This window comes from Pteropus medius, unplaced genomic scaffold (assembly GCF_902729225.1).
Source record: "Pteropus medius unplaced genomic scaffold, Ma_sr-lr_union100, whole genome shotgun sequence".
Classification (NCBI taxonomy): domain Eukaryota; kingdom Metazoa; phylum Chordata; class Mammalia; order Chiroptera; family Pteropodidae; genus Pteropus; species Pteropus medius.
In genome coordinates this window covers 2,591,877-2,604,605 of record NW_024350319.1, presented here as the reverse complement: position 1 = coordinate 2,604,605, position 12,729 = coordinate 2,591,877, and the positions used below count along the sequence as shown (strand labels likewise).

The 12,729-nt window shown below is 39.2% G+C and overlaps 2 protein-coding genes across 10 annotated transcripts in view; one reads left to right on the top strand and one right to left on the bottom strand.

Moving 5' to 3' along the window:
* MIER1 (MIER1 transcriptional regulator) overlaps nucleotides 1–11,577 on the bottom strand; it is a 57,251-nt gene extending 45,674 nt beyond the window's left edge. For 2 of the 9 annotated variants that reach the window (XM_039838529.1, XM_039838527.1), the window contains exon 1: nucleotides 5,909–6,073. Coding sequence is in view for 8 of the 9 variants with exons in the window: in XM_039838527.1 (XP_039694461.1) it covers nucleotides 5,909–5,917 (9 nt within the window). In the remaining variant the exon portion in view is untranslated. Of the gene's footprint in view, nucleotides 1–4,723; nucleotides 5,170–5,908; nucleotides 6,074–7,378; nucleotides 7,456–10,189; nucleotides 10,291–11,063 lie in introns of those variants that run through there. The other 7 variants (XM_039838525.1, XM_039838524.1, XM_039838530.1 and 4 more) reach the window with 7 other exon arrangements.
* Nucleotides 11,578–11,630: 53 nt separating this feature from the next.
* The window catches only part of DNAI4 (dynein axonemal intermediate chain 4), an 82,780-nt gene continuing 81,681 nt past the window's right edge, over nucleotides 11,631–12,729 (top strand). Inside the window, 2 exon segments of the mRNA XM_039838521.1 lie at nucleotides 11,631–11,747; nucleotides 11,749–11,816. Coding sequence (XP_039694455.1) covers nucleotides 11,646–11,747; nucleotides 11,749–11,816 — 170 coding nt within the window. The 5' untranslated portion in view covers nucleotides 11,631–11,645.

The window sequence follows — 12,729 nt, the reverse complement described above, 5'->3', positions numbered from 1 at the left end:
ACTTAGAACTGGTATCTTTAACAACGCCCTCCAGGAAAACGATGACGATCTATCATTAATGAATGTCTACAGTTAAATTAAAAAAGGGGGAAGGAAAAAAAAATAAAACTAATGTCATACAGATACTAATTTGTAACAATATCTATCTTTAGGAAAAGCTCAAACTATAAAATGTAAGCAGTAAAGATTCTATACTGAGAATTAAGATGTATTTAAAATGCACTTAAACATTATTGGTAGAAATTAAGAGTTGGTTTAACTGCACTGGAGATCATTTTGCCAACATGAATTTACCCTACTGATATGCCTAAAAAAGCACACCAATATATATGTATAATGTTCACTACCACGAAGTTGTTCATAGCAAGAAGCTGGGAAAAATTTTTAAAGTCCATCATTTATCCACTTACAAGTGAAATACAGTTCTTCCAATCAATGGCACACTACTGATTCATTAAAAAGAATGAGACTGATTTGTTTGTATTGACTGAGAAAAAAATACAAATACAAATACAAATACACACACACACACACACACACACACACACACACACACACACACACACACACACAAATATAAGAAAAGTGTAGAGAGAGTAAATGGGCTGGAATATACATAAAATTTTTTTCCCAAAAGGATACACAAGAATCTGTTAATGATGGTTACCACTAGGGAATGAGTTGGAGATAGGCTTTTTTCATTTTATAATTTTCTGTACTGTTGGAATTTTCTAACTACTTGCCAGCCTTACTCCATGTTTTCAAAAAGAGAGTGAGTGGAGACCATCTTGTGGAATTATGAGACATTTTCATTTTCTTCCTTTACTTTTAGGTTTTTAAGAAAACCTAGTACTCATCACTGTTTTTTCTTTAATAAGTCTATAATTTTGAAAAATAACCTAGTTTTCTTTTAGGTACATACATAATTGTTTTATCTGACATGGAAAACATATTAGACAGACACACACACACAGAGTAAGCTAAATCAAATTGAAAAATGAACTCTATTAACTTGTATAGCAATTTTCATACTTTCATCCATATATGATTTAGTTGATCAAGCTGTTAAACAGTTGTAACAAATATGTGTTACAGTGTTTCACATTTGTTCAAATATTTCTTTTGAATTTTTCTAGAAAATGGTGAGAAATAACCCATACACCAGAAAACTATAAATTGGGAGTAAAAGATCAATTAACTAGAATATTAGCATTATTAACAAATAAATAAATAAGGTTGTAAAAACACAAAGTAATTACCAGACTCTTATTCCAGGCAATCAAAAGCATATTTTTAATGAGTATAACTAACTGTCTGAACTAATTTTGCTCTTCAAACCAATTCCACTGCCATTTCTTTGAGTGTCATCATCATCTACTGAATGTAAACACCAAATCTGAGATTCTCAGTCAGATTCCCATAGCAATGGGCATGAGTATATAAGCCAAGAAGGAGTTAAGGGCCCTCCCTACTCCAGAGTGGGGAAGGCAAGGTGACTGTGCCAAAGGCTCACCATTCCACTTCCTCCACACAAAATTAAGTTATTTAACTTTGCTGTTACCCTGAGGAATTCTAGGGCATAAAAAAAAGGTTTGGTGAGTCTTGGAGTAAGAATTAGCAAATGTACTACAGTAGTAATAACTTAGAGGATGAACTGCTATTATTAAGCATTAGGAATTCAGAAGTTCCAGTCTTAATTGTGACACAGACTAACTGCATGACCTAGGACAAATTACATAAATTCTGCTGTTTCATTTTCTCTAAGATAAGATTTAGAGTTCTTCAAGTTTGGTTCCAATTCCTTGTAGATCTAAGTTCTTTACTTTTATTATGAATTACACAAAAGACAACACTACTAAGGAGTACTTAGCTAAATGGATGGGATATGTTTAATAGACTCTTTAAAATTTATTTGTTTAATCTAGGACTATTGGGAAAAGAAGATCTCCATTTGCAAAACACTTCTGGGGGTGCTACTTTATGAATTTCACATCTACATTAGCGTAATTATAACAGTCATTCTTCTAAGCCATTGAATAAGTCAAAAGGAATAGGTCCCAAGCAATGACTCCTACTTGAACAGTTGATCAATTGCAATGAATTTTGAAACTATTTGCAAACTTTTAAAATAAACAGATTCGATTTGAAATTCAAGCAAGAAATTTCTTTATAGCTAATTACTTTTTACAAACATATGCTGAGGTTTCAATGGCAGTGTTTTATTTCTCAATTATCTGGGAAACTGATTAATCTCAGTTGTAAGAATTTTCTAAAAATAACTAACTTCTATAGACTCCACCTCCCCCAACCAACATTTCCTACCTTAGCAAGCACTCTATTACTTCTCCTGAATTAAGCTTCTGGGGAATCTCATGTATTAGTGTTCTTGATTAATTTGGAAAAATCCTTAATAGCTCTGAAGTAGAAATATTTAAAAATATATATTTTTTTCATTACCAGTATAGAAAATAATAGGCCTACATTCATTGTAGTGAAACAAGTTTTGTTTAGAGTAGAATTTATCACTATCCAAGAATAGTAGGCAAAATGATCCTATTTCCTTAAAAAACAAAATCTAAATATACTCCAAAAAATGCTAAGCAAGGAGTATGCTTTTAAGAGAAATGAATGGATAGATGTGATAGTGAATAAAAAGATTATGTATCATTTCTGGAAATAGTAAAACTAACAGAAAAGCAAGTTCATTAAATTTTCCTCTCTTTATATGATAGCAATATGGCCTAGGTGAAAAGATAGGTCTTGCGCTACGCTGTGGCTTTATTTTTCCCTTGAGAAGAAAGTCCCTTATGTGTTTACAGACTCTGAAATAAAAGACAAATTGTTCCTTCCCAAAGGTCCCTGGCTCCACATTCCTTATAAAACCCAAAGAATTAACTATTTCTTCCTCTTGTTCTTTCTTTCTCACTGGTTTGTAGAACTACAACAACCCTGTAATTTCCTTCAAGAGCCTTCTTTTCGAAGGTTGATAAATCATCTTAAGGGATAATAAGCAATGAGAAATATTTCCAGAAAATATTAAGAAAGGTAGTATATGTTATTTCTTCTAAGCATATCAAATTTTTTTAATGTTATCACAGTTCAAAGAATCATTAAATAAATACTTCCTATTATGGATTGAGATGATCACACCAAGCATGAAAAATTAGTATATTCTCTTCACATCTAAAGTAATTTGTATGCAAGAATTAAATACTTTTCTGAAAAACAAGGTCAGGGTCATTCTCCTATGTGAGATACAAGAATAATAATAATAAAAATAAAACCCCAGAAGCTTAATATCTACATTTTACTCTGGAGACACGCTTCTTCGATAACCTGTTTCCCCCTCAGATTTATCAAATAAACGCATATTGTTGCTTTGCACTTACTGTTATTTCACTAGTTAGCTTCGATCCTCAGGTCTACTTAACCAAAGGTGCAACAGCACAGCATTTGAATTATTTTACCACATGCTTTATACTGGCAACATATAGAATGAAATCTGAAAGCTCATATAAAAGTAAAAGCACTCTGTAAACCAAATATTTCTCCAGCAAAATTTTTTATACGACCACTCTCTAAAATCATCTTATTAAAATGTTGAAATCAAAAAATTATAAATTTTACTTTATACCTCTTCACCACAGATGGTTACTCTACTCTTTTCTCAAATTCATTATAAAGAAAACCATCTATAAGTCACTGAAGAACATAAAAGATGATTTTTTAAAAGATACTAGGTCAATGTATTGAAGACAAAATCCAGGATTTTCCTTCTTGAAATTCAATCAATCATGTGTTTCTACTGAACAAGACAGTTCCATTCTCCAAGTGATACAATTTTTAAGAAAACTAAAATATACACTTGAAAATATCAGGAAATTAGTGACTGAAAACACTGTTTTTCCTCTCTTACATTAATGCAACCATCTTTAATTTCGAAAACAAAATCTTAATATACTTCCATTTTCATATTGTTTTCAGTGTGCTGGGCAGTAAAAATTTCTGGGTGAGGTTTTTTTAAACTTAAATGTCACTGTATTTTCATATACTAAACTACTTTCCTTCAACAATATCTTGCTTTAAAATACGACTACAAAACTTAAACCACTGTGAGCAGCACTACTAGGGAAGAAACCACATTCCCTAGGACAGCACACTGCTGCTTATAAAATAGGCATCCACTGAAAAGGGGATCCATTAAAGACTATTTGATAAAATATATGTAAATTTAACTACATACAACCCCTTCCTCTTTTATATATGAAGGAAAGAAACACTTAAGCCTTGCCAGGACAATTTTTTCAGCTCAGTGGAATAAATCCAGAAAACAAAGTATTATGTTTTCTCCAATTCACGTGCCTTGAACAATTCTTTAACCACGCAGAGCAAAGAAATGGAAATAATCTAAGATTTAAATTTAGTTTTACATCCGAAATATTAAGTGTTTTAAAAAGAATAACTGGCAGCAAATAGTCCTGCTACAATAAAATCTCATCCTCCTTTAACAGCAAATACTCCAAGAGATGAATAAAGCCAGTTTCCATAAAGCAAGCAGAAGGGAAAACCTAAGAGCCTTTAGAGAAAACAGTTAAACTTTAGGTCCATCCACTCAACAGGTACATGAAAAAGCCTCTAAATTAACATTTTTCCATAATCCAATTATGTTTCCGCATTCCAAAGTTTAAAAAGGAGATATTATGGTATTGATGAAAGTACTCACCATTGACTTTATTTAGCAAATACGGAAGACAAAAATTGAGAATTACCTACTTCCTGAATCTGCTTCTGGGTGCCTGAGAGCATGAAAACGGTAATTCACACGAGAAATGCCTTACCGACCACTCAATCATTAAGAGGAGACCTACTCAAAGACATAGAAATCTATCACCTCTTGAACTCCGCAGGGTAAAGAACAAAATTCTTCCGAGGGAAAGAAAAGTTAAAAAAAAAAAAAATCAAATGTTTAAGGCAGAAGCAAATTTAAATGTCCAGTAGTATACTAAGTTCGAATTAATCAAAACAATGGTTGCTTGCCCACCGATTTGAGGCCCAAACATGTAAAACAACTACCACCGAAGAAAGAGGACTCGTGAACTTGTTTAATAAAAAAGAGCCAAAAAAGAAAAAGAAAAAAGGAATCTTCCCCAAGTGTGTTGCGGAGGGGGAGGGGGAATTAAAGGACAAAGATAGACTAGATTTGGAAATTGGCGGGGGCGGCGGCGGGAGAATGCCTGAAAAGTGGAGGGTTGGGGAAATAGAAAGCAACTACTCTGAAATGTAAAGAGAAAAAGAGGTTCTACCTTGGGGGCGGGGGATCGAACTGTTTGGTAAAATGGGGAGACTCCCCCAACCTAGAAGGCTGGATTGCGAAAGGCCAGGTTTATTTCTTCACGCTCATTTTACAACGATCAGGAAAATTACAGTTAATCAAAGGCCATTCTGCCTTACGTTTTCCCCAACACAGACTGGATGTCAGTAGCAAACGGGTGGGGGTGACGCGGAAGGGCGCAACAGCATCTCGGTTAGGGAGGGAAGAAACTTCACAAGAGGAAGCAAAAGCTCCTCTCTTGGCCCCTAGCACGGGCCGGCGAAGTTGCGCCATAGGCGTCCCTGCCCGGCGGGCGCCTCCTCCCCCGACCCCAATCCGCTCACAGTACTACGCAGCACTGGACCCTTCAAACTGTCCCCGAAGTCCAACTACGCCTCCGTTTCCTCCTACCCCCGGACCCATCCCAACTAAGTTCCAGGGAAAGCTCCCGCCCAGAGCGCGGCCTGTTCCGGACAACAGGTGGGCACTGGCGCCAGCAGGGCTGGGCCTCTCCTAGCCAGGCCCACTCCACTCCTCCCCGGCCCGGGCTCGGGGGCACCCAGCTCCGGGACAGGGAGGGGGAGCAAGCTCCCTTACCTCCGCCATATTTGCCGTACTGACGGGTCACATCTCCGCGGCGGCCGCAGCTGGGTCACGGCCAGAACCCGGATGTGAGACTCGGCAATGGGACTCTGGTCGCCGCTGCCACCGCCGTCTCTGCCGCTCCCGCCGCCGCTGCTTCGGCGGGAACGCGCAGGAGCCGCCCGCGCGCGCCCACCACACCCCACTCCGCCCCCTCGCGGCGACCCGGCTGCGATGGACTGGAGGGAAAAGGCCGGCACGCGGGCGCGCGCGGGAACAGGGGCGCGCGCGCGGCCCCGCGGCAGCCCTCCCCTGAAGCAGGGCGGAGGGGGCGGAGCCAAGGTGGGTGTGGGGGAAGGGGGAAAGGGGGAGGATGAAGGGGGGGGAGGTGGGTATCACCGCCCGGGGCGACTCCACCTTAGCGTATCGGCGACTCCACCTTAGCGTATCTGCGACTCCAGGGACTAAAGAAGTGGAGGAAAGGTGCCAAAGAAACCGCATCCAGCATTCACATCGCAAGGAAAAAGATATGTTATGTTATTTTACGTGTAGGTCTTTTTTGAAGTGCATTTGCTGGAAAACGGATGTTGCTGTGAAGCAACAACGGCAAGTGCGCTTTGAAGGCGGTTATCCCTTGACAAATGTTCCTCTTTTGGTTGATTCCCGATGGGAAATGTGGAATTCCATATCCCTAAATTTTAGCGGTCAGAGCCAAGATTAAGAAAAGGGATTGTGTTAGGTAATCTGTCATCCTCATATCTCATTTACTTTTCCTCACACATTTGAGATGCCAGTAGCAACATAACTGTACAACGGTTGACTTTCGCATTAGAGAAAATTTTTAAATGTAAAATACTGAAAAGTTTCTCTTTGATGGACGTAATGACCTCCGACTGACTACATGGAGAACTTGCTTATTTGTATTGCGTGCAATGCCTGCAATTTGAAACTTTATTGTAAATGTATTGGCCTAGAACTGCCAATTGGCCTTGATGCCCATTCTGATGATTGCCAGAGCCAATCATTGCAAAATAACAAACATATTTCACTCTCATTACTAAGGCAGATACTTGCTAAAACAAAGGTGATATTAAAACGTGCACTAACACATTTCACTAAACCAAGAAAAGTCTTATTTCAAATAGACCGTTTCCCAAGTGTTCAAGGGTTCCTCTTAATGCAATTTTAAAGACTACCAAAATCAACCAATTAAATATTAAAATTATTCAGTCCCTCCAAATAATGTGATGACAGCACTACTATATATTGCATAAATGTGCACACATACAATTTTTCTTTAATACTTAACTTGCAATGCAATATAGAGGCTGTTTTCTTAAGGTATTTATATTTCCTTAAAATTCTCGACTCTATTAAACAATTTCTTAGTTCCAAAGATTCAACATTAACTTGAAATTCTTATGTCCAATAATAATTTGTGCATTTACAGGTATACGAAGTAGCTGCTAAGTGAAAGGACATTACCTGGTAATTTGACAGGAAAAGAGTCCACAGACAGTCTGTAAACCAATTAAACATAAACATCTGATGCACATTTTCTACTGAAAGAAAAGCAAGGGAAAGAAGAGAAAGGAAAACTTTAAGGTTCCCAAGTCTACAAACAATTTTTACCATTAACTGTACTGTACAGTATTTTCATTTTATTTTTTTAGAGTAGTTACATAAAAGTGTTTTTCAGAATTTCTTGGGGGAATAAATATTTTAGCATAGGTATATAGTTTCTAAGAGTTACCCTGTTGAATTACCTTAGGACTTGAAATAAAATGACTTTTTTAAAAGTCAGATCATATTCACATACTTTTCACTTTGAGAGATGCTTGATGGAAACAGCTAAAGGCAAAGAATAGTGGATGTGCATATACTTGAGGTGGGTAAAGATAAAAAGAATAAGGGGCCTAGAGGTAGAAACTCAGGCTTTATAATACCATGGGAATAAAGATTTTCCATTTAAATACAAAGCTAATATATGAAATTCATTTAACTGGTTACCAAAAGGAAAATTAAAGTGTCAAAAATACAAGGTACAGGAATAACTTGCTTGCTTAAACCCATTTAATTTTTGATTCTTCAGTTAAACCATCAACAAAAATCTCAAGTATGATAAAAAGTTGGGGATCACGGTCTCTTAAGCTACTGAATGAATTCTGAAATTGTTAGGAAAACCGAGGTCTGAGAAATATTTGAATGAGGATCCATTTTACTGTTAAATGGCCTTTAAGTTTATTAATACTGTGTATCAATTTTACTAATTTTAAGTGGCATTATCATTTAGAGAGAAAAAATCCTCTCTACACTTTTCTTTCCTTTTTAGTAAACATGGGTTTAGTGATTTTTTAAGGTTCAGATTCTAAACCTGAAGAGAAATAGCCCCAATATTGTAAGTAATCAGTAACACATTACTACTGAATTCAGTACAGTTCTACTCCCATTTTATTCTAGCGATATACTTATCTTTACGAATTTTAGGAGCTACCTTAGGGAAAGCAAAGTCCTTCTCGAAATTCTTGCTTACCTCTTCAGTATCAAATATGTAAAATTAACTATTCATTAGCCAGTGTTATCATTGGATGGGACTTAGAGGTCTTTAGTCAATTTCTACTTTATCCAGGTAGGAATCCCTCACTATGTTTCCCCACTCACTACCAGGCTTTTCTGCTGATGCTTAAGCACCTGCAATGACTCACTGTGTTGTGAAGAGGATGTTCTCTTCAAAAAAAAAAAAAGCTCTCATGTTTGCAACATTCGTCTTTTTATTAAACCAGAATCTACCTCGTTACTTCCATTCATTATCCAATTTTTCAGCAGTTTGGACAATAAATGTCTTCTTGTGTTCAAATGCAAACAATCAATATTTAGACTTGGGTTAACAAAAACTAAATGTTTAAAGCCTACTGATACTAGAAGAGCTGAAAACAGGGCATGACAGAGTTAAAGGCATGAGAAAATTCACCATTACCTATGAGCTATTTTAAATTATTACAGTTTATAGTATTTATTAATGTGACATCCAAAATGGTAGTTCTGTTAATTGTAGTAATATGTTTTAAGTTAAACTAAAAAGTGTGGTTAATTCCAATTTATGTGAGGTTGTGGCTAATGTGTCCCAAAGCAAAAAAAAGTCACTATACAAAGCCTGAATAAATGCCTCTTTAGCTCCCATTTCCCACCTAAAGGCTTATTTTCAGGGAAACTAACATTAACTTTTACCATATTAAGCTACTCAAAACTACTATTATATTGGGAAGTTACTTTTAAACAATTTGCTGAATACTCCACTGAAAAGTTATTAAACAATTTTATAAAGGCTATATATAATACACACACACACACACACACACACACAGAACCCCTTGGAGTTATTATTTTTGCAGTTAGCCAAAGCATTTTAGGGTCACAATTATACTTTAAGCAGTACTTTAAACTAACCAATAAATAAACTTCTTTGGAAATTTACATATTCGAAGAGATAAAACCTTTTATTCAGTACCAACACCTGACTGAAATATAATATATACACATACTATACAAACACATGTTATGTGTTTGTACTCAAAAGAGTACCTCTTAAAATGCATCAAGAAAATACTTATAACAATTTAGACTCTGGGGCTGTTTGAATGAAATGGATTAATACAGCACATTCAAAACCCTAAAAACAAATTCTGTATCTAACAATTTTCAGAGTTCATCTGTCCCCTTTTTTTGTAAACTATTTCTTAAAATTTTTGTTTAAAAGTGACAGACTATGCATGATGTGCAGGTAATAATTTATGAATACCTACTAATTTGGTTGAAAATACCTAAATACCAAAAAAAAAAATCAACTATTTTTTAAATGACTTTTTAGATAAATTGAGTGTACTTTAGTAGGCAGGATGCAGGTTACAAAGCAGTAATGCATTACATTTGGAGGCCTCTCATCTATGCAACAGTCAGCATCACCATCTTTTTGTTAGATTTTTATTATTAACGCCACCCAAAAAAACATTTATATACTCTTTTGATTCTCAAAAGAACAGTTTTTGGCTTTTCTTTTCATAATTTTTACATAGACTTTTATCCAGTGGCCCTATTTTATCAGATTATCACAAATTGACATTTTTATAGTTCTTATATTGTTGACATGTTATTTTTATCTCACCCAAACTCTGGCAATTATTGGCCCATCAGCAGTTCTCAAACACTGGAACATATAAGAACAGTAATGTAATATTTATACTACTTGAGGGAGTTTGGATTTTCCCTCCCTTAATCTCCAAGTGTGCCCCTGCCTACCAGCATCACATCCGTCTTGTCTGCATTGAACCTCAACCAGTTGGTTCTTAACCACGTCCGAAATTCAGCCAGGCACTGGGAGAATCGAGCCACCACACCATCTGGATCAAAGGAAAGAGAGCCTCAGTAGTAACTAGACCAGAGACTGTGATACCGCAAACTCACGATTCGCCCTGTCTCAAATTTTTAAAAAGATAGCTAGGAATTAGGACAAGGATCCCATGACAATTTTAGAAAAACATAAATGAATCTTGAGTCATGCAATATGTAACCAATGGCAAAGGAATAAAAGAGACCCAATAAGTAGGTCATCTCATTCCACCTACAAATGAAGAAAGTTCAATCAACTCTCCAGGTCATCTTGGCTAAGTGGCCTCAGGAGACCCGCCAGTCTTGTAACAGCATAAGCTTTTCTGCAAAATTAAGCGTTTTTAGCGTTGGAGGAAGTTTTAGGGTTAACTGGCGCCCAGAGAAGGGATAGTGACTCGCTCAAGGTCATACAGCAAGCAAAGACCAGAGATGGGCTCCAGGCCAAAGATCTTTCCACTAAATGCTGGCAGAACCACCTCATTCAAAGGATTGGGAGACATCTGTCCCCAGGGATCCTCCCACAGGTTGGGAGGACCTTGTTCCCTCACAATAATGCCCTCTTCCAGTCTCTCCTCCCTCCCTCCAATACGGGACAGTCTGCCCAGAACCTTGCTCACGTGGGCTGCAGTGCGAGCAGGAGCCTCCCCCCAGGCTGGGACCGAACGCCAAGATACAGAAGAAAAGAGGCGGAGCCACAGGGGGTGGTCATCTTAGCCCCACCCCGACCAGAATCAGGGACCGACAAGAGAAAGGGGCGGAGGCGAACTGGCCGACTCGAACTCACTCCGCTGTGGATTCCTAGCGCTCCGCGGATGCCGTGGAAGATCGGCCCCACAGCAGCCGCCAAAGCAAAAGACCAGGCTGGGAGGGGGTGGGCGGCGGAGGGGAGCTGCGCATGCGCCTTGGGTGGCTGGCGGCACCCGGGGAGGGGAAGCGTGCCGGGCGCGTTCTCTCGCAGCCCCTCCCCGGAAGTTAAGGGTCTTCCGGGCGGTACCCTGTGGTGGGGGAGGGGAAGGACAGAAAGGGGACCGAGGACACCTCGGGAGTGCCTCATCCCAAAAAGGACTAGGAGAGGAGAGATGGTTTCTGGAGGCTGCACTTACAGCCGCTGCCGCTGTTGCCGCCGCCACCTTCGCTGCTGCCGCCACCGCCTGAAGAAGCCCCATCCATCCGCCTGCAGCTGGGGAGACTCAGCCTGGGAGGGGCCTGAGGCCGGGGCCGCCCGCCTTCTTCTTCTAGTCGTCGTCCCGAGCTTCCTCTAGCTCCACCAACCCTCTGCCCTCCCCTCCGCCTCCGCCCTCCTCCTCGGCCTACAGCCGCCAGCCAACCGCGCGGCCGCTTGTTGAGCCTAGGCTCCACCGTCTCCATGACGCCCGGCAAACATTCCGGTGTTTCAGCCCGAGTCGCTAACGCCGGGGGTTGGGGTACAGGGTCTCCAGGAGCGGGCAGGGAAGGCGGTCGTCGACCACACTCCCCAGGCAGTCGCCACCATGCCCATCTCTCCAGTAAACAGCCGCAAGCAGCCGAACATCGGATTGTAAGTTCCGGCGTTAAAACAGTCCGTTCCCCTGGGTCGTGGAGGGAGCCCTTTTAGATCTTATCTCTTGCAGCATCTGGGTTCAGTCAGCAGCCCTAGAAGCTTCCAGGCATTAGTGTCTCCTTCCTTGGCCTAGTACACCTTTTTTCAAACCCCCTACTGTTGTGCTTGCTCTATGAGAAAAGTCTAGTTTGTTTAGAACCACCCTTCCCAGCTCAGGTAATTTTTCTTTAGCAGAACTTGTTGAAAGTACTTGGGAGAGAAACTTCCGTTTTTTTTTTTTTTTAATTCAGTACTCAGATTTTTGCCCATCCTACCGCTCCAGGAAAATAGCTTTCGTAAGTCAACATTAGCTGTCCAGCCAAATGCAATGGCCATGTCTGTTTTCGTTTTTTAACTGCCTCATCAACAGCTTTGATCTAGTTTATCATTTCTTGAGTTTTGAATCACTTCATTTAGTTTATAGGACACTACTCTTCCCTAGTTCCTCCCTTGGTTTATGGCCAGTTTGCAAAATACTTTGCTGGTGGTGCCTCTTCATCTCTCCCATATATAATGTTGGAGTGTTGCTGGGGTCAGTTTTTAAACCTCTTTTCACTGGTATGCCTTAAAAATCACCTACATACTGATGATTCACAAGTTCATATCTCTAGACAGTACCTTTCCCCCAAAAAACAGACTACAAAAATCGAACATCTGCACTTAGAAGTTAATATGCATCTCTTAATTTGTGTCCAAAACTGAACTTACTTCTCTAACCTGCTCTGCAGTAAAATGGCAATTTCCACTCTTTCAGTTAGTAAAAAGCCTTGGAGTTACTCTTGACTTCTCGAATATCCTACTCCATAAGCAGATTCTACCATTTCTACCTGCAAAATAAATCCAGGCTACCACTCCGATGTAAGTCACTGTA